General features: G+C 54.2%; 7 protein-coding genes across 7 annotated transcripts; 3 read left to right on the top strand and 4 right to left on the bottom strand.

Moving 5' to 3' along the window:
• Nucleotides 1-631: 631 nt before the first annotated feature.
• BGZ61DRAFT_474801 (uncharacterized protein) lies at nt 632-1,972 on the bottom strand (the record flags this gene model as incomplete). The annotated part of the gene is made up of 1 exon (XM_046248612.1): nt 632-1,972. The coding sequence occupies one exon, from the start codon at nt 1,970-1,972 to the stop codon at nt 632-634; it is 1,341 nt and encodes a 446-aa protein (XP_046108984.1).
• Nucleotides 1,973-4,270: 2,298 nt separating this feature from the next.
• On the top strand, nt 4,271-4,603 carry BGZ61DRAFT_474800 (uncharacterized protein; the record flags this gene model as incomplete). The annotated part of the gene is made up of 1 exon (XM_046248611.1): nt 4,271-4,603. One exon carries the CDS (start codon nt 4,271-4,273, stop codon nt 4,601-4,603), a length of 333 nt encoding a protein of 110 aa, XP_046108983.1.
• Nucleotides 4,604-5,266: 663 nt separating this feature from the next.
• BGZ61DRAFT_343893 (putative transporter) lies at nt 5,267-7,240 on the bottom strand (the record flags this gene model as incomplete). The annotated part of the gene is made up of 4 exons (XM_046239643.1): nt 5,267-6,198; nt 6,263-6,605; nt 6,665-6,935; nt 6,996-7,240. The coding sequence occupies 4 exons, from the start codon at nt 7,238-7,240 to the stop codon at nt 5,267-5,269; spliced, it is 1,791 nt and encodes a 596-aa protein (XP_046108982.1).
• A 966-nt stretch (nt 7,241-8,206) lies between these two features.
• On the bottom strand, nt 8,207-9,025 carry BGZ61DRAFT_445888 (acyl-CoA N-acyltransferase). Its single transcript, XM_046245146.1, has one exon. It carries the CDS (start codon nt 8,910-8,912, stop codon nt 8,337-8,339), a length of 576 nt encoding a protein of 191 aa, XP_046108981.1. The 5' UTR covers nt 8,913-9,025; the 3' UTR covers nt 8,207-8,336.
• Nucleotides 9,026-12,379: 3,354 nt separating this feature from the next.
• On the top strand, nt 12,380-16,540 carry BGZ61DRAFT_529384 (P-loop containing nucleoside triphosphate hydrolase protein; the record flags this gene model as incomplete). The annotated part of the gene is made up of 2 exons (XM_046253392.1): nt 12,380-12,496; nt 12,584-16,540. 2 exons carry the CDS (start codon nt 12,380-12,382, stop codon nt 16,538-16,540), a joined length of 4,074 nt encoding a protein of 1,357 aa, XP_046108980.1.
• Nucleotides 16,541-16,948: 408 nt separating this feature from the next.
• On the bottom strand, nt 16,949-18,574 carry BGZ61DRAFT_344953 (major facilitator superfamily domain-containing protein; the record flags this gene model as incomplete). Its single annotated transcript, XM_046239746.1, has 4 exons — nt 16,949-17,110; nt 17,165-18,215; nt 18,290-18,393; nt 18,452-18,574. 4 exons carry the CDS (start codon nt 18,572-18,574, stop codon nt 16,949-16,951), a joined length of 1,440 nt encoding a protein of 479 aa, XP_046108979.1.
• Nucleotides 18,575-18,946: 372 nt separating this feature from the next.
• BGZ61DRAFT_515304 (uncharacterized protein) lies at nt 18,947-20,553 on the top strand. Its single transcript, XM_046252238.1, has 2 exons — nt 18,947-19,038; nt 19,092-20,553. Exon 2 carries the CDS (start codon nt 19,135-19,137, stop codon nt 20,488-20,490), a length of 1,356 nt encoding a protein of 451 aa, XP_046108978.1. The 5' UTR covers nt 18,947-19,038; nt 19,092-19,134; the 3' UTR covers nt 20,491-20,553.
• The last annotated feature ends 161 nt before the right edge of the window (nt 20,554-20,714 follow it).

The raw sequence follows: 20,714 nt of genomic DNA, 5'->3' as shown, positions 1-20,714 counted from the left end.
AACCGGCTTTGACTCTTGGCATACTATTCGGGTACCGAAATTCGGGGCCGACCTGGTAAGAAGCCGTGCCGTATAGATAGCAAAGGTACACTCGTCCATCCATATGCACTCTTAATGTAAGTCGGCCATCACCGTGGATACAAGGAGTTACTCAGATTTGGTCGGAAGCCGAGCCATACGTGGAAACTCAGCCTAAAGGAAACGCGACAGATGTACATCGCCCATACCGAGCTGTGCCCCTTGTACTATGCGTCTTATTTTAAGTTATAGGTAAGCAGTGAGTACCGATTGAGTCACCTCGGATCTAGCCTACGGACCACAGGTCTGTCGGGGTTTGTAGGAGTGGTACCCGTTCATGTTACTACGAATAATACAACTAAGAGCTTAGCAACTCTAGATGCTGTCCAAGATGACGTGTAAGAGCGTTGGCCTTCGCCGTTGAAGGTGTTCTCAGAGGCTAGAAATCACTCTGTGGAGTAAAGAAACGGCATGAAATGCGGGGAAGGGGTGAAGAAATCCTCCGAGCCGGGAGACATACAGATTAATACGGTGACAATACATGCAACACAGGAGGTGAAGATGCAAGCCAAGGGTCACACACAAGGGAACGCACACCGGCCCCAGGTTGTATTCATGTATTTAGCTCTCTCAATTGCAACCTTATCATATTTGCTATCCTTGAGTGCTCGCCCCGTAACCATGAGTGTAAACTTTGATACAATCCATCAACGCTGCTAAAATTGGAATTATCCGTCTGAAACTGACCGCCGGAATTGAGTGACATAAATTGATCAATCAGGCAGCCGGCTCTCCTCATCTCTCCTGATAGCAACTGGATCTTCAAGGCCGTCTGTATATGTAGGTCGTCGATGGTGAAACTCCCAATGGCCATCTTAGCAGGCATAAGTGCCATTCCTATTGTGGACGGAGCGACTGCGGCGGTTTTATTTTCTGAGCCACCAATAGTCGGGGAGCAGTCTGACGCGGTGTGACTGAATGAGACACTCTGGGTGGAACCAGCCGCTTGCTGGTACCATTGTAAGACCCGGGATATAATTGAGGCATAGAGAATTGCAAGATGTGGCGATTGAGCACAGGGGCAGCTCAGAAGAGCTCCAAGCCTCTCACTGGCCTCAGAGTTGATGCGTAGCACGTCGTCTAATGGTACCTGATTGTCGACGTTATTTGTGGCTGAGGATGGCGTTGATCCTGATGATGGGGTCGGTTGAATCCTATTGGGATTGAGGAAAGATAGGTTTCGTAGGATATCGTATGCTTCCCGAGGACAGTCGTGGCCGCTAATGCCTACAGTTGGTATTTCAGTTCGGTCAGAATGTAAATTTGGGTCGGATGGGGATTGGTATGCGGCGGGCTGTGCTGTAGAGGGTTCGGTTGATGGGCAACCCCCCCAGTCGGTTGATTCTGGGGTAGGAAGTGGGCCGAGTTGCAAATTAGAGGATAAGTGGTTATTGAAATAGTCTGTAAAGTCCCATTCATCCAGATTGAAAGAAGGGGAATTTGGCATGAATTGCCCGTTTATGTCGTTAAACAAGCCATCTAATGCATCCTGGCTGATGCAATTGGCGTTCTTATTCTTTGCATCCCAAGCTGCAAGTACGTCAGTAATAGTTGAGAGCGGATCGAACGTTCCAATTATACCATCGCTGATGTAACTGCTGGTGTCGAGCTGGCACACATCTGCAATGTCTGTTCCAGTTCTGGCTCCAGCTCCGGCTCCAGCTCCGGCTCCAGCTCCGGGTTGATCGACCGGGGTCCGACTTAAACCAGCTCGATTCACTCGCGGCGGCTTTCCCATTTTCCGTAAGACCCCATAGACGCATATCTTGCCGTGAGAGCCACAGCGTCCGCATTCGGGCTGGCCTCGGTCGCATTTCACCTTGGCGGCACCGCATTGATCGCAGCTGGTTCGAAATTTCGGTTGCCCTAGTCCTTCCAGCAGATTGGCAGCCATGGTGACAGTATGGTGAGGGTATGGTGAGCGGTTAGGGTGACGCAAGAGTCCCGGAGAGTGCTTATTCAAATATATATCCTTGCCAAACTATCGTTGTTCAACCACTTGTGCACAGCATATGTCAGACGTCATATTCCTGCGGGCAGACTAATCTCGTTTGCCGCTCCCTTTGACATACCAATAGGTCAGTGCCGCTTTCTCCGGTTTCCATAGACCTACCCCTTAATCCCACTTATCTCTATCGTGGCTTGTCTAGTGTGAGGCATGAGTAAACTGTTAATCGCCTTCCCCTCAGGCGGCTGCTGACCAACATCTCAACTACGGCCTAAACATCACTTCCAACACCACCACCAACGCCACAGGCTTTTTTCCTCCTTTCGCTCTTACGCTGTCTCGAACTTAAAGCATAGATTACCCGCATCGGATGGCTGTACCGCGTAGGGACGAGAACTGCCCCTCTTTTGTAGTAGAAGGAATTGTAATTATAATAGGGGCCCATGTTAAGTATAACAACCGACAACGGTAATGGAATATATTATTCATCTTCAGAGACGTAGCGTACGGGTTTCTTACAACTCTTCTGGTCGAACTGCTTTTGCATTAGTCGTGTTCTTTCAGGCAGCCTCATATCTTATACAGTAGCCCTCCACCACCGCTTAAGTCACCCTGGTCCTTGTCGCCCATTACGTTACGCTACGAGAAACTGACACCTGGCATTGATTGGCTTGTTACAGCTCAGACCGTCAGAGTCGTCTTTTACGATAGGAATACGAAATATCCCCGGTAGAGTGTGGACCTGGGACGGGCCTCCCGCCCAAAGGTGTGTGGCGGCGGCGGCAGAGTGGATAAGACACTGGGGTTGCACTCAGCGTAGACCAAGATAACTCCGTCATGCGGTGTTTACTGTTGCAATATCCCCTTGGCACTTCCAGGAGTCGTCTGGCGTGGCTGTACTCGACACGCCATTTCTGGATAGAAGGCACTCTTGATGTTGATTCTACTCCGGTCGAATCCCCTTTGGGCTCTTCTAAAGTGCCTGGCACTGACTAAAGTTTCCCTAAATCAGACCGTCGCCAAGCATGACAATTCTCTACGTGAGGGAGACTCGACAATTCGGATCAGCGGATAACTCGGATATCTTGGTTGGCAGTGTACCAATGCCGAGGATATTAATCGGAGATCCTACTCTCGCTAATTTTATCTTGGATGTACGAGACTGTCTACAGTCAGCTTTGGTCACTTGCATTACTCTCTCCCAATTTTTCTCAAACGGCTTACCCTATACCCCTTGATCAACAGTCTGCCACAGGTACTTAATAACTAAAGGGTATCGACAATAATTCAAAAGAATTTTAGGAATAGTGTACTTTTACTCCTTTATATTTTAACCTTTCTTAATTTTGGTGCTTGTATTTTTTGAATTTGTTCGTGCGATAGTGTCTACTCAACTGCAACCAACTTACCTAATACCGTGGGCGTCATCCCGACCGGGGTCTTTACTAAATGCAATGCATGTGGTTACGTTCTCCGTCATTATTATTTCACCAGCGCTTAAATGGAGAGATGTCACATGTGACCATTCAACACTTGGCCGTGCCGAGTGTGACGTGAGAGATGACCCCATCGTGATGGGAGTCAGCGGGTAAGTAGTACTTCCGTAAGAAGCAAAGTCGGCAGGTTTGTTGTCATGTTGATGGGTGTTTCCGCTGTTGAGCTTGCTATTCCCGGTTGGTGAACGGACAACCAATTCACACCTCCATGACGCAGGATTGACCTGTATAAGCTTGGAGAAAGGGGAAGGGGGAATAAGGTTATGTGGTGTTGCAGTGCATCTTTTAGTTAGGGGGTAGAACCTCAGCTGTTCTAGCATCTATGTAGTAAGCGCCCAAATCCCTCCCAATAATGAGGACATAAGGTTAGTGTTTTGCACTATTGGAAGCCATTCATAACCGTATGACGTTTGAGCAATAGAGAAGCCTCAGCAAATATGCTGGTGCTATGGCCAATGGTACTGACAAATTGTAAGATGTTCCCGGATAATACGGCAGTGTACGTCTTCCCACATGCGAAGGAGCTCAGAAGAGGGATACGGAGAGGTCGACAGGTCCTGGTGAACATGCCAAAGAGCTTCTTCTTCCACCGGAACCTGAGAGTATGAGACATTAAGCTTTGAGGCTGGTCAGGCACTAGATCGTCTAGAGCCAGTCTCGGCGTGCCCCTGAGTACCAGAGCCACGTCCCCGGGCTGGCCTAGTGCGGGAACGACCGTTCAATCCGCCCCTTGTGCCGACATCTGATCATGTTGTGTGCCGTCCCAGGGGCCAGCCAATCGACGGCTGCGGGGATGTTGAGCGGCGCTGCCACTATCACAGCCCGTGGTGCTAGAGGCTTGGACGCGGCTCTGCTAACGCACGATGCCGTCAGCGCATTATCACTCCGGTACGGCTCCTTCAACGATGACACCGCAACGACGAATCATCCGAAGCATCGTAGCCTTCGGGGTTGGATTCTCGCCACGGGGCCCAACAAAGTGCCAGCGTCTGTCGGGTCGACAGGGATGAAATGCGACACGAAGACGCCACATGCGGGGCAATTAGGCCTTGAAGAGGCTGGGTGTCAAGAAAGGGCGTAGGTCAAGCTCCTCACAGTCGGGCGCTATAATGCAAAGCCCAGTTGATACGGGATGCTCGTCGGGGGGTGCACAAGTTCACCCAGAGTTCGTCTGATCACACTCTTCGATCAAGTTCACACGACGGAAGGACACAAGATGTCACATTTTGGGGTTATTTCCTAGACAACGCGACTTTCCCTTCTTCCTCAGACCACATCGCCGGCCCTATGACCACGATCCCGGGCCCCGGGACCCACAGGGCCCCGGCCCCTGTGCGGCGGCGACGGACTGCCGCCTCCGGCAGCAGCCGTCTTCATCATGTATAAAAGACGGGCTCTAGGCCCGTCCCTTAGCTAGAAATCAAGAGCTTTCATCGTCATCATTGTGATCCTATCCATTCAGTGTAACACAAGACGAAAAGAATAAGGGGGACAAACTGGGGATGAATTTTAAATTAATAAATATATAATTGTAGAGAATTGAAGTGAGAAATGCGATATCTGAGTGACCAGAACACGCAACGATTCCGCCGCAACAGATGACTAAAACCTAGTGTCTTAACAGACCTCAATTCCTTCCTGACCCAGAAATCAAGCTCCCCTCCAGATTAAACCCACCAGCCCAGGGACATGAATCGTGTATCGTATTGCCAGGCGCGCTGCTGAAACCTGCGGCATACCGTGTTTAGAACACAGTACCCTTGGTCTGCGACATCTTCTTGACATTAATGTTCCTCAACATGAAGACCCAGATGAAAGACAGGACCATGATGCCAGTTCCAGCGGCAAGCATTCTGGTCTGGGCGAAACCATAAGCCTTCTGGATTCCCAATCGCTCCTCGGAACCAACGGGGTAGGACAATTGCGTAACAATATCTCCGTAGATGGTCGGGATGAGTTCCGTCGAGGACTCTGGCATGAATTTGTAAAGACCCGGCAGGAAGCTGTTGGTCCAGATAGCACCAGAGATGGTGTTACCGATGGCGCCGCCCATACTGCCGGCCACGAATAGCGTGGCCAGAGCAGCAGCAACGTGCTGGTGGTCGACAGCGGCGAGAACGGCCAGCTGCATGCAAAGAATGAAGACGCTTCCGCCCATGGAAATGAAGATCTCGCACATGACAATGTAGCCAATCTTTCCGTTGGGCGTACGGAAGTGGATCATCAGGCCCTGGGAGAAGATGTACAGCGGGACGGCAATGTAGAAGAGCCACTTGTAGTAACCGGTTCGGCGGATCATGTAGCCAACGAAGAACAGAAGAACGCCAGAGACAATCTGGAAGGTGCTGTTGACGTATCCGGCCTCGGCAATAGTCAGGTTGTTTACGACCATCAGGAAGGACGTAAAGTAGCTGGCCCAGCAGTAGTAAGACGCTTGGTAAGTCATATCGATAAGGCAGGCGGCAATGACGGTGCGATCAGTCATGAACTTCTTGTTCAGGAACGGCACCGGACACAGGAACATCTCGTACAGGCCAAAGATGACCATGACAATGAAACCGGTGACAATCATAGCAATGATGTAGTCAGTCTTCCAGCCATTGGGGGCGGAGCGGGCGAGAGTAAATGGCAGGAGGAAGGTGGTGAAGCCGCCGGCAAATAGGAAGACTCCGAGCACTATTGATTTAGACGGAAATTAGCATTCTGCGCAGTTTGGAGGATACTGGGTTGTTTGACTCACAATCGAACTGGACAATACCGTACCAGAGGCTCTGCGTAAAGGTCCGGCCACTGCTCGTCCTGGTGATGACACCTTGGGCGTAGGCCTTCTTGAGGTTGGTCTGCAGCAGCAGGAAGAGAGGGGTGGTGATGATGGGTAGAATGATGGCGAAGCAGCCGAAACCCCATCGCCAGTTGACATTCTGGTAGAAACCCTCAGCAGCCTTGGATCCGGCGAAGGCGGTAATCATGTAAGGAGACGAGGTGAAGGCAAAGGCGATACCTCGGTTCCTCAGGTTTGTGGCATCGGCCGCGAGCACACAGACGGTGTAGATGATGCCTCCGAAACCGACCTGGTAGAACACCTGTCATGTCATGGTTAGCACTTGGGGTGTGTGAAACGTGGTGCTCAAGATTCTCTTACCTGCGCAGCGCAGAAAGTAGCTAGGTTGTGGGACACGGCCATGAGCACAAGGCCCAAAGTAGCGCAACCAACCATGACGGCAAAGCCTTGAGCGCGACCCCACACGTCTAGCATCTTGGCCATGGGGATGTAGCACGCGGCGGTCATGCTGTCTGCGACGATGGAGATGACGGTGGTGAGCGAGTGCATGAGCCATTCGCTGGTGACGAAGGGCGCCAGGGTGGCGAGAATCGAGAGACGGAATCCATTGACCAGGAAAAGAAGCCAGATGCTGTTGAAGACGGTGGTTAGTGAGGGACGGGCACCGCAGCTAGAGAAGAGCAGAACTTACAGGCACAAAAGACAGACCAGGTGCAGCTTGGTCCAGACCAGGGTCACGGCTTCGATTTCCTGAACACCACGCTGGGCATCTTTGGCGGGCGCATTGTCATCGGAATGGCTATCGGCCGTAGTGTCGTTGGGATAGACGCCGCCGGTCTCCTTGTCGTTGGTTACAACCTGGGTCTCGGCGTCGACATTGTCAGGCTGCGTGTCGTCGGTGGTCTTGCGACCAGCGAGCTTGTTCAGGAAGGACATTATGGTTGAGCAGACAGGGTAGAACCAAATGCGCATGCAACTGAGAAGGACTGAATGCAACCGAACTGAAGAGCGAAGGATTCCATCTTTAACCTCGGCGTGCAGCACCCCAGAACCCAGAACCCAGCGCGTGCAGTCCCGCGTGCAGTCCCGCGTGTGCGTCTGTTGGTTCGCAAATGGCGCAGAATGCCGCGATGGTGACCAACGATTCCCAAAAGGGCCATGTCTGCAGGAATAACGGGGGCCATTAATCCAGCATCAGGTTACAAGTGGGAAAGGCGTGGGGTACGTCCGAGTTCGGCCGGTGGACAAATGCCCTTGGCAAGACGAGTAGCCGAGTAGTAAGTAGTACTACGCAATAAGTCAAACCCTAGAGTGGGAATAGGTAAAACCCTGGGCACAATCACGAGTCACACGCTGCTCGGCGACGTGAACCCGGCGTGATGTGAAAATTTTGATCTAATCTGATTCCACGATTGATTAGATCGGACCATTCACAACCATGTACGTAACGCTCCTCGCGCGTTACGTGGCTGCAACAATGGTTCGTGGGTTGCCAAGGAGTGACCAAGGGACCCCTGAATGTCTCGGGGATCAGAGTCGCCTCGGGATAGCCTCACCCCGAGAGTACTACGTAGCAGCCAGTGGTAGCCAGTCGTCGAACCAACACCGACTAAGCCATATTGAGCAGGGATTTCCAGATAGAACAGGGCCTGGGTTAGACTGGGTCAGACTGGGTCAGCCACAACTTGTCACTTGGCTACGAATACTCCGTAAGAACACACCCAGCAATTAATTGCGTGCTCGATCGACGCGGGTTCCTCCGTGCGCCATATCCCGGTGCTGCCACCGAGGAAAACTGATGTTGGGATTGTCGCCACCGTGATACAGCGCAGTTGTTATTTCCACGGCTACCGCGCTGAAACGTGTAACCGTTCGGAAAATATACAGGCAAATTCGTAAGACTGCTGCAATGCTTTTTTTTTCAAACAGATAGATACCCCGGCATCTTTTACATAGAATGCTGCAAAGGCTGGTATTGGCTAAAACTACATTTGTCTACTACACCCGTCGTCATCGTCGTCTAAATCCGTCCCTACTTCCGCAGCGCCAACCATTCATCCTTGGTAATCCGGTATTCCACCTCACCCTCTTCAATGCCGGGCGGGGGGTTGTCGTACTGGTTGTGGAAAGTCCGGACATGCCTCAATCCGCACGTCGCCATCGTCGCTCGGGAGCCCGCGTTGACGGCCATGGTGTCTCCAAACACCTCCTTCACGCCCAAGTCCTGGAACCCATGCTTCAGCAGCTCGCGGGAGCCCTCCTTGGCGAACCCCTTGCCCCAGAAGTTCGGGGCAATTCGGAAGCCGAAGATGGTGCGCTCTTGGAGCAGTTTCGGTGGTGTGTCATCGCTTTGGCTGGGCGCGAGCACCCACCAGCCGACGAATTCGCCTCCTGCAAAGCCGGCCCAGGTTCCAAGCCCAGATCCGGGCATGGCCGTGTCGAGCAGATGGTTGAGGACGATTCCGGACTCTTCGGCCGTCAGTGGCTTGCCGTATCCAATGTACTTCATGACATCGGGGTTCGCGTCTAGCTGGTAGAGGAAGTCGCCATGTTCGCGCCCTAGAGGCACCATCTCAAGACGGGCGGTGGTCAACGTCGACTGGCTCATGGTGGGCGGGATTGAGGAGGATAGTTGTGAGTATTATTGTGTGTGTAGTTGTGCCGGTGCTGTTCTCCTGGGCATTTCTCCACGGTGCTCCCCTTCTTATATACTCACACAGGGCACCAGGGTAATCAATGATAATACGTAGTAGTGAGACTTGCAGATCTCTTCCCGCCATGACCCTACCATCCCAGACCAGGTCTGAGACCAGGTCTGTGACGAGCTTCGCGGAGAATCCAACGATTGTATCAGTGAGAAGGATGCAATGCTACCATTGGCAGTAGCAGTAGCATGCACATGTGTGCACGATACCCGGCATAATACTTGGCTCGATACCCGCCATGCCTGCCATGCATTCGCTCCGAGAGTCTACGCTTGGACGAAGAGCGAGTTATGCTGCCAAGGGGCACAGCCACAAAGATGAGCACTCTTAGTGGATGAATGCGGTTGGCACCAGGGACCATCCGGCGGCTTGGCTCATACACGGGGGTCGCAGATCGTTTCCGCAAGAGGCATATGAGGCATCAAAGCGGGATAATCGTTGTATTGGCAGCACCACAGCAGGCCTGAATAGCGGCTTGTAATGAATGACTCCCTTTGCCGTCCAGTGAATCGAGGACGTTTTTATGCACCCAAAAGCGAGGGCAGAGTTGATAAAATCATATCTCCTCACAACTTGTGCAATGTAGCATGAGCCAGATAGTGTTGCAGTGTTCTTTAGGTTGGGTAACAAAGTGGCGGGGCGTGGAGGCCATCAGGATCCGATTGGACAAGCCTATTTGACAGGTTAATTCACACAACTTTGGCCAATGTAACTTGTTATTTCGGCTGTTCGGTCGAATGCCTGTTTAGTGGAGTAGGCCGCGTGATGTTCCATCCCGGGGATTATCCAACGCACCTTTCGAGTATGTAGATAGAGTGGGTTAAGCCGCGTGATGTCCCATCCTCCACATGGTCCAATGGATATCTCGGTTTGTGCCTATTGAGTGGATTAATCCACCTGCTATCCACGCCAAGCCCTACAATGCAGATGCCGGCTCCGCGTATCATAGGAGGCTGGCCCGCTTTCACGCCACCAGTCGTCGTTGTTGGTTGGCAAGCAACCCCGGCGATGATCCCAGCGCTTGCTGGCTCCAAGGCGCCAAGTCGAATGATTGACGGACTCCCTACTGCATGTGGTGTGATGGGCGCGCGGGTTGCCATTCCCGGATTGATTTGGGAGGATGGGATTTCACTATGGCATATGGCATGTGAACTATGTTTGCTAGCGCCTTGGGAATGACGTGGCTCTACCCTAGATTGAAATTCAATTATATGGTTCTTAGTACGGAGTGGCTAGAGAAGATGATGGGAATTGCGAAAATACCGCAACGGCCCGAGGTCGAGTTTGAATGAGATGCTCTACGTTGACTTGGTTGCTGGAAGTAGTGGCGGGTTTTACCAAGAGGCAATGAGATACCTGCGGCGTAATCCCCTCACACCGTCGAACGAACCACGTTGGATGTCTGCAATGAGAAAAACCCCCAAAAATTCAAACCACTGCCGGCGGGACAGACAGCGAGTCCTCTGGCAAGACCCATGCAGCCCTGAACCCACCCACAACCCGGCACTCGTGAGCCACTCCAGCCACTCCCGCCGCGGCAGTCCCTAGCACAAGCTAAAGCTCGTTTAGGCCAGATATGCCTGATCTAGTCGACGTGGGATCCGGGGCTGGGGTGTGGGAGGCGTCCAATTGGGCGGCCGTGGATGAGGATTCTCAATCACAGCGGACACTAGCAGGCTAGTCAGCGTCTGCCGTCACGGCAGTGTTCAAACAGGGCTACGTTGTGCAAAATGCTCCGTAGACTTGAGCCTTGTGGCAGTATTTGGCCCGATGCGGTCGTGTCTTCCGTGTCTCGGCCCCGACGCCGGTTGTCTCGCCGGAGCTACGCCGCCCGGTCTGGCGTCAACCGGACGTGCCCCCCACCGTCCGCTTTACTCTATTCTTACTCTATTATCACTCCAAGGGCCTCACTGAGAATGAAGCCGGGATGGCCTGGAATGTGGGAGAGTAACCGGTGCCCACATGGCAGTCCCAGTTGGGCTGTCAAACCGACAATCCCACCTTGGCCCGGACTTGGCGCAGAAGCTTGGCAGCCGATCGCACCTCTTTTGATTTGGCGTGCTTCTAGCAAACTCGTTGCGTGGCCAATCCCTTCTCCATTCTGTCTACGACATTGCAGTTCATGCCTGCTTACACTTGGCGCTGAGCGCGCGTTGCTTGGCGGCACACGAGGTTCTGTTGGCTGTTGGCTCCTCCATCAGCGCATCTTATCTGATCATGGACCCCACGCCGACAAGCCGAGTTCGGTCGTTAATCCCTCGCCGTTTTTCGCTCATTCCCACAGCATGAGTTGGGCCTGCGACGATCTGTCAACCTTCGTCCCGTCTTAATCTTATCTGATCCTGGTGTCTTGACACATCCCGGGCGGAGGCACATATGCACTGCCTGCGTACGGATGGAGAGTACCCGCTCACCTACCGGGTCGGCTGTTTCTTTTCCCGCCGCTGCACTCTTCTGCACTCTTCTGCACTTCTGCATGCTTCCCTGCGTCTGGGCAGAAGCTCGGCGATCTAATCTTGCCATCAATCAGACCATCTTATCTGATCCCGGCCCCCCCATCACCACCCTACCCGTCCCCCGCTCGCAAGCCGAGCCTTGGCTCCTTTCGGATCGGAGGACGTCTCAGGATTTGCTGACGATCATTGCAGCTCCTTGCATGTTTCTCCCGATATGCAGAAAAATTTGTCACCCCACTTTGGCTTCTGTTTCTCTTGGCTAGGGCTGGCTGCTTTGTCCATGCCCCTGTTGGCCTGGTCTCGCACGCCGTCGTCCTCCAGCTGCAATGCCACCCTCTGCTCTCTTCCCTCGCCCACTCCACCGCCCCTGAATAGTTGCCACATGTTAATACCCGCCGATCCTGTCCCTGATTTCCCTTTGCCTTATTTCTCTGCCCGTGAACCTTTGGGACCGGTGGGCCGTTGCCACGCCGCCGACTTCATGCGGTATTTACATGACTAACTGCTTCACCCCACGCCCGATCCAATGCTGTTCCGGCTTGTTGGTAATTGGGATACTACGTAGCATAGTATATTCCTCGTGTAGATCCATGCCGAAGCTACCCACGTCAATTACCTGCATAGTAAACCAGTTTGCCCAGGGTACTCCTACATCGGCCCCTCTGCCAAGTGCTGTGTGATGATGTATACAGCGGTACGCGCCTCGGATGCCTCCACTTGCTGTTTTCTTCCCTCTCTTTTCTTTCCGTTCCTCGGCTCAGAGGATCTTGCCGACTACCCTCACAAGTAGTCACCTCACTCTTTCCCACGGCATCTTGTTCCGTCGCGTCGCTATCTCTGGAGAGATAGATCGGCCGACGAGTTAGCTTGCCGCCCCCTGTCCTCAACCGGGAATTGAAGCAGGAACCATAGCCATGGCGGCCGAACCCGAAAAGGCGGTTAGCGAAAAGCCGGCCGAGGACAAACAACAGTCTCCGGAGCAAACCGCCGTCGCCAACACCGATGCTCCAGTCAAGGAGGGCGCATTGTCGGTGAGTTTACCATCCTCTGTTCTGGGCTTCTAGTGGCTTTGATGTGGAAAAGAGAAGATGTGAACTCCAATCTAACCATGTTTTCAGTCTATCAAAGGCGCCTTTGCCTACTTTCAGCTGCTCTTTGCCGCCCAGCCAACATGGGTTGACATTGGCCTCATCATCGTGGGCACCCTCAGCGCTGCTGGAGCCGGAGTTCCGTTCCCCTTGATGGGCGTCCTGTTTGGTCAGCTCATCGACAACTTCAACAGCGCCACATGTGCGGCCGACACGCCCAACATCGACCCGTTCCAGTACGAGAAGAGCATCAACGACAAGGTCATCACGACGGCGTGGATCGGCGCAATCGCCCTGGTGCTCATCTACTGCCACTTGACGTGCTGGAACATCATCAGCCAGCGCCTTGCTCAACGCCTGCGCACCCGCTACGTCTCGGCTCTGCTGCGCCAGCCGCCGGCCTTCTTCGACACGCGCGGCGCCTCTGGCCAAGTCTCGAGCCGCCTTCATGGCGATATCACGGCGGTCCAGGCCGGTACCTCGGAAAAGGTTGGCAACATCATCACGACCATCAGCTTCTTCATCACCGTCTTCGTCATCGCCTTCTCGCAGCAGCCGCGCCTCGCCGGTATCCTGATCTGCATGCTGCCCGCGTTCCTGATCTCGGGCATCGTCGGCGGCAAATACCTGGGCAAGTTCTTTGAGCGCCAGAACACGGAGGCTGCTTTGGCCTCGTCCATTGCCTCTGAGGCTCTCGAGCACGTCGCCGTTGTCCAGTCCTTTGGCGCGGCCCCTCGTCTCGAGGCCAAGTTCGCTCATCACATGGCGCGCGCTCGCAAGTTCGCCACGAAAAAGGCCGCCATTGCCGCCGTCCAGACCGGTATGCTCTACTTCATTACCTACTCGGGAAATGCTCTGGCCTTTTGGCAGGGAAGTATCCGCATCGCCGACGCGGCGGAGCGGAATGACGGTAGCGCCACTGTTGGTCAGATCTACGCCATCGTCTACCTCCTCGTCGACTCTTGTGTCATGCTGGGAGGAATTGCTCCCACTCTTCCTTTCCTGGGAGGTGCCGTCGCCGCTTACCATCGTCTCATGGAGGACATCGAGGCTCCGTCTGCCATCGACGGCACATCTGACGCCGGACTTGTTCTCCCGTCGGGCACGGCAAAGTCCATCGCCTTCCGCAACGTCTCGTTCGAGTACGCATCGCGAGCGGGCCAACCTGTCTTGCAGAATGTCGACCTGGAATTCCCCGCTGGAAAGTACACGGCCATCGTCGGTCTCTCCGGTAGTGGCAAGTCGACCATTGCGGCTCTTATTGCGCGTCTCCACGATCCCACAGAGGGCACAGTCGAGCTTGAAGGTCATGACATGCGCGAACTCAACGTCAGGTCTGCCCGAAGCTTCATCAGTTTTGTCCAGCAGGAACCCTCGCTTCTCGACCGCTCGATCCTGGAGAACATCGCCCTTGGACTCGTCAACTCGCCCAAGCCTGCTCACCAGCATTTGAAGGCTCTCCTCAGCGGCCCCGAACTTGCGAAGCTGGCCACCAGCGGCAAGGACGCGCTCTCTTCGGCTGCTTCTCTGGGCCCCGAGTTTGCTGAACTCGCCAACTTGATCCGCCACGCTGCAGAGCAGGCCGATGCCGCCAGCTTCATCGAGCGTCTCGAGTCTGGCTACGGAACTTCTGCAGGCCCCAGTGGCTCTCTCGTGAGTGGTGGCCAGCGACAGCGAATTGCACTTGCTCGCGCCCTGATCCGTGATCCCGAAATCCTCGTTCTTGATGAGGCCACTGCGTCTCTTGATTCTGCCAGCGAAAAGAGAATCCAGCTCGCCGTCGAGCGGGCCGCCGCCGAGCAGCGGACCATCATCTCCATTGCCCACCGTCTCTCAACCATTCGCAACGCTGACAACATTGTCGTCATGCAGGCTGGTCGCGTCGTCGAACAGGGCACCTACGCCGATCTCATGGCCAAGGAAGATGGTGAATTCCACCGCATGGCTAAGCTGCAATCCGTTGGCTCTGCTGGCAGTCCCGACGCAGGATCTGTCTCGGGCGACTCGTTCGACGCGTCGACCCTCAAGACGGACGTCCATGTGAGCGAGAAGGCTGAAATCTCTGAGACCAAGCAAGCTGTCGACGGCGAGACTTCTGCGGACAAGGACGGTGACAACGCCAATGAGGAGCCCAAAGATGAAGAGCTAGACGTCATCAAGCCATTCAGTTCCGTCATGAAGGGTCTCGGCTGGTTGATCCGACCATCCCTCGGCTGGTGTGTCGTCGCCATCATCGCCGCCATCTTCGTCGGAGCCACCTTTTCCGGCGCGGGTATGATCTTTGGCTTCACCGTCGGCGCTCTCAACCCCTGCGAGAACACCATCGACAAGATCCGATCCATGGGCCGGTTCTTCGCCGGGCTCTACTTCATGCTTGCGGGCATCGAGCTGATTGCCAACTTCTTCGCCTGGTGGGGATTCGGCATCATCGCCGAGAGACTCCTCTACAACCTGCGTGTGCTCTCGTTTCGCTCCCTTCTGGAGCAGCGCATACATTGGCACGAGTCTGAAGGTCGCACTCCGACCTCGCTGCTGTCCATCATCACCAAGGACAGCATGGCGGTTGGCGCCTTTAGCGGGTCGACCTTCGGTACCGTCTTCGCCATCTGCATCAACGTCGTCATTGCCATCATCATCTCGCACATCTTCGCCTGGAAGATTGCCTTGGTGTGTTTAGTAACTGTCCCCCTCCTGCTAGGCTCTGGCTTTATGCAGCTGCGCATGTTGGCGCGTTACGAGGAGCGTCACCGCTCGGCCTTTTCTACTGCCACGTCGCTCGCCACCGAGGCCATCCAGTCCATCAAGACCGTGGCTACTCTGTCTCTCGAGAAGGAGTACATGGATTCCTTTGAGCGCCTGCTGAAGCCCCCGCGCAAGCAGGTTGTGCGTGCTTCCGTCTCTACCAACATCTGGCTCGCCATATCCTACTCTACTGGCACCTTCGTCAACGCTTTGGCTTACTGGTGGGGCTCGCAGCTCATGATGAAGGGAGAATACACGCAAAAAGACTTCCTCATTATCCTCGTAGCCATGTTGACGAGTGCCCAGCTCTGGAGCAGTATGTTCTCTCTTGCTCCGGAGTTCTCTCGTGCTCGCCTCGCCTTGTCTCGCGTCATGACGGTCGTCGATATGGGATCCAGCACCCACACTGGCAAGCCTGGCACAGATCCCTCCAAGGCCGGTGACGATGTCGAGGCTGCTGGAGAAGCAAAGACCGGTAGCCCCGAAGATAACCAACGCCGCGGTGGCTCAAAGGTGGCCTTCAAGAATGTCTCTTTCGCCTACCCGAGCCGTCCGGACGTCACCATCCTCGACAATGTCTCTTTCACTCTGCCACCTAACCAGTTCTGTGGCCTCGTGGGTCCCTCTGGAGCCGGCAAGTCTACCATTATGAACATTGTGCAGCGGCTGTATGAACCCACCGATGGTGCCGTTGTCATTGACGACCGCGACATTGGAAAGCTCCCTGTTTCATTCCGCGATACGATTGCCCTGGTACCTCAAGAGCCCGCTCTCTTCGATGGTAGCGTGCGATTCAACGTGGGATTAGGTGCTCTGCCAGGCCACGAGGCGACTGATGCCGAGATCGAAGAGGCTTGCCGCTTGGCAAACATCCACGACGTGATCGCAGAACTCCCCGAAGGATACGACACTGAGTGCGGCCCTTCTGCTTCTCGTTTGTCAGGTGGTCAGAGACAGCGCCTTGCCATCGCCCGCGCTCTTGTTCGCCGCCCTCGCCTACTACTCCTCGACGAGAGCACCAGCGCCTTGGATGCCGCCAGCGAGGCCGCGCTTCAACAGGGTCTCGAGAGGGCGTCGCGAGGCACAACAGTACTGGCCATCACCCACCGACTGCATACCGTGCAAAAGGCCGACGTCATCTTTGTCGTCGAGGGCGGCCAGATTGTCGACAGCGGACGACATTCCGAGTTGATGGAGCGCAGAGAGAGCTATAGGCTCAACGCGATGCAGCAAATGCTGCAGTAAGCTTTCCTTGAAAATCGTATTATTAATGATTAGAGCCGCCATTTGCTGCCAAGGTTGTAAACACCAGCTATGCCAGCCAAGAAAAGGCAAGTGATGGCATAATGGGATCTCAGAAAAGTAGTTCTTTGGGGTGCAGGGTAGGGAGAAGGTGTAGGAATAATATCAGTAGCAAAAACTGTTCATAACATTCAGTTCGGCATATATAAGCTTCAAAGATGAATAGAATTATAGACATTTCCTTGAAATATCCGAGATTTATATGTAGTCTCAAAGTTGGTGTAAGTGGTGATGTGAAGCTTCTGGTCATGAATGATATGCTCGAGGACTCCTGTTGGAATCTCCAGTCGAGATTTTAGTGTACGAACATGTAAAAATCTCTAGCATCTACTGAAATGAATCGTCCCTCGTTTAGATCTCCTCCTTGTCGTCTACCTTATTCTGAACTATTTCATTGGTCTCATCTCGAGCCTCAATGACTCGCCGCTTGATGTTCTTGTGAGCTAGGAAGGATAGACCTGCACTCCACACAATCAAAGCAATCGAGCAAGCAATCATAGCCCACATGCCGCGCTAGATTAAATGTGAGAAATATTTCGGGGTAGCAGTGGGGATAGTGTAATTTACCTTAAACCAAGGCGCCATGGAGGCACCGTAGAAAATAATGCTCCACCAAGCGTTGACAGAGTTGCTCCCCAGATTCATGCCGGCCAGGACTACTCCGCGGAAGAGGCCATCCTCGAAGCGCATGGCGTCGTTGCACCATGCGAAAAAGGTGGCTTGACAGGCATAGACCGATCCAGCCCAGTAGTAGGCCACAAAGGTGATGGTGGTTGATGTAGGATTCGTCGGGTTCTGCGATGCCACGAGAACCATGATTGACGTGGCGATTCCCGTGAGGCCGATCCAGTATCCAACAAGATAGCGCTTTCCGCCGAGGAAATCAGTCAATGTGGCCCAGAAAAGGGTGGACACGATGCCAACCGCAGGGACGCCGGTGGGATAGTTGTTCTTCTGCGAAATGGTGTACGTGTTGGTCGGGTGACTCTGCATGAAGAGGGCGAGCAGGGCATTTGTGCTGAAAGACTCGGTTTCACCAGCAATGATCCAGAGGACGACAAATCCCCACCAGTACCAGGAGGTCAGAACCTTCTTCGCGAAGCCCAGAGAAATCTTGGTTCGCTCTTCTTTCACCTCTGGCACGCGAGAGATGGCCAGCTTTCGCTCATCCTCGGTCAAGTAAAAGGCCGTGGTAGTGTTGGGAGTGTCGGGGAAGAAGAAGAAGCCGTAGGTCGCAACCGGGATGGTGAGGAGGCCATCGACGATGAAGAGCCAACGCCATCCGCTGAGGCCGTGGCGGCCGTTCATGCTGTGGTTGATGCCCGTCTGGATGAAGCCGCCGATCAAGGTCCCTGCAAGTCCAGATGCGGTGAAGATGCCGCTTCTCTTGCCCAATTCGCGTTCCGTGTACCACGCGCCGAGGATGTAGTGTGTGCCGACAAAGGTCGAAGCCTCGCACAGGCCTTGGAAGAAGCGAATGGCCATGATGGCGTTTGGGCTGTGGACCGAGGCGGTGACCATGGTGAGGCCGCCCCAAAGGATCATCATCGAGGGAAACCAGATGCGCGGCTTGACATAGTGCAGGGAGATGTTGGAGGGGATCTGGCCCAAAACATAGCTGATTGATCGTTAGCAGCGCGAATGAGTGGTGCCCTGGCCCGACAGAGCGCAGGATCTGGATGGGACACATACCCAACGGTGAAGCAAGTGTTGATGATGTTCAATTGGTCTCCGACGAAGCCAAGCTCATCCTTCATGCCAGAGACATAGGCGTTGGCGAGGTTGCTGCGATCGAGCTGGGCGGGGTTAGGAAAAAGCCTGCAAAGGAGGAGGATCGGCACGGATTGGACGTACATAGTTGACAAAGTAGCTGAGACAGCAAAAGGTCAGAATGAAGAAGTCGATTTTCTGAACCAGCACGCGCTCTCCGGGCTTGTAGTCGACGTGGAAGTAGTCGCGGATCTTGGAGCCTGCCATTGCGATGACTCAACAGGAGCGCTGCGACAGACAATTGAGGGTTGCAGTGGGTTGGATCCAGGAGAGGGAGTGCGGTGATGGATGGATTGGCATTTTCGAGGTGAATCGTCGTGGGTATTTGTATCAACGGCGTGTGAAGCGTGGCTTATCAAGTCCCAGAGGCTTCCGCAACCGGGACGTTGGAAGAAGTTGTCCTGACGGCACCACGCGATAGCGCGCCATCTGCATTTGTAACTAGCGCTGAAGATACTGCCCTGGCCGATAGGCATACCGCATTTTGATCAGGCGACTCGGGCTAACTTAGAACTAGATCCTATCTGCGGGGAAGTCGGATGAACTTATCAGTGGAGACGTCAACTTGCGCTGCAACCCCGGACCGTCGTGTCTATAATTGCCCCATACGCCCTTGAGGTGGTGATGGTCCCTGTTTCCCTTCCTCATTGAGTAAGCAATCTATTTATCGAGTAAGGAATCTATTCATCCAGCAAGCAACCTACTCATTGAGTAACGTCTGGAGACCTAGAAAGCCATCACGAGAGCAACCACAACCGCCGACCACCATGTCCACCGAAGCCAAAGCCCAGCGGCGTGGAAAGCCGCGGGGAATGCGCAGGGACAGGGACTGTCGCACCTGCAAGACGAGGGCCGTCAAGTGCGATCTCAACCGCCCGCGATGTCTTCCCTGCGTGCAAGCCGGATTAGCGTGTGGAGGGTATCCGCAGAGGGTCGTCTGGACGGGGGAAAAGGCGGCATCCGCGAATCCAAGACAGAGGAGTTTACCCCAGCCGCGTCCCAAGACTCCGGTACCGACAGAAGTGGGTGCGCTGTTGGATCCTGGAATACCAGACCAGGCGGAGAGGACGTCGTGCATTCAGATCGACGCCGCATACAACGACAGCGATCCGTTGCCTACCGAGAAGAACAGCTTCATCCTGCGTCTCGCAGCATTCTGTCAGCACATAAAATCCGCCGAAGGGCGTAGGTCCGACTCTGGTCGCTATCTCTCCGCCGAAGCCATCCGACTCGTGTCTCGCCTGTACGACTTCATGCAGGCTCGTATCGAGAGTTGTCCTACCGCTGCGCTAACTGAAGGGGGGTCGTCCGAGTCGATGGAGGTGGCGCGTCACCGTCTGGCCGCCCTGATGGAACTCAACGAGGCCTTGCAGACGGCAAACCCTTTCGCGATTCTGGGCATTGCAGCGTTTGCCGTGTTCGAAGTCTCAGACAGCGCGTTTGGGGAATGGCAATGCCATCTATTCGGGGCGCGGTCATTACTGGATTGTCACTGTCAAAGCCGGCCTCAACTGGACCAGCTCTCGCAGAGTGTGACAGGATTGACCGAGATTGTGGCACGGCTTGTGTGGTACGATACAATGGGCACCGTCGTGAGAGGGACTACGGATTTGATATTCGACGACTGGCATCGCGAAATATTGAACGACAGCTTTTTCGACGCTGTGGGATGCCCGGCTGATACATTTCAACTATTCGTTGATGTGGCAAAAGGCGAGGCGGCTTCCGATCCTCTGGGAAGCTGCCTTCGCGCCATGGATCAACTTTTGCAGCTGGACTCGGACACTACAGCCTGGAAACGATGCGCCAACGCAAATCGCTGTGCCGCGGCGCTTGCTGTGCTTGAAAGAGTCAACAAAGAGGCAGCGCCAAAGCCTAGGCGTTTGGCCATGCTATCCGCCGTGAACAGGATATGCGAGGTGGTCGCATCAACACCGCGATCGTCGCCGTTCCATATCCACCTGGCTACCCCCGTGTACCTTGCAGGCATGAATTCAACAACACCCCAGCATTGCGCTACCGTGCGCACGTACTGGCTGGATTGCGATCTTGCAGGTGTTCCACGCTACCTGGGCAGCCTGGCGAGATGCGAAGACAAGTGGCGGACAAGAGGCCTCATCTAAAACCAGTAGACGTCTTCCGTAGTTTATCTTCCATGTTTCGGCTGTATCTTCAGCTTGATAAAGAAGTCAACGGCATTCAATGGTTCCATCGCCCACAGACGCCCGCTGCATTGCTGGTGATCTGGCAATCAGGCGTCGCCGTGTCTGAGCACCAGAGGATGCAAACACGCTTAACCTCGATAGGCAAGTGATCTAATCCCAAACCCCATAATCTCTCCTTGTTT

The sequence above is a fragment of the Ilyonectria robusta genome, assembly GCF_021365365.1.
Source record: "Ilyonectria robusta strain PMI_751 chromosome Unknown BGZ61scaffold_4, whole genome shotgun sequence".
Classification (NCBI taxonomy): domain Eukaryota; kingdom Fungi; phylum Ascomycota; class Sordariomycetes; order Hypocreales; family Nectriaceae; genus Ilyonectria; species Ilyonectria robusta.
Note: the sequence above shows the minus strand (reverse complement) of the source record. Positions and strands in the feature narration are given on the sequence as shown.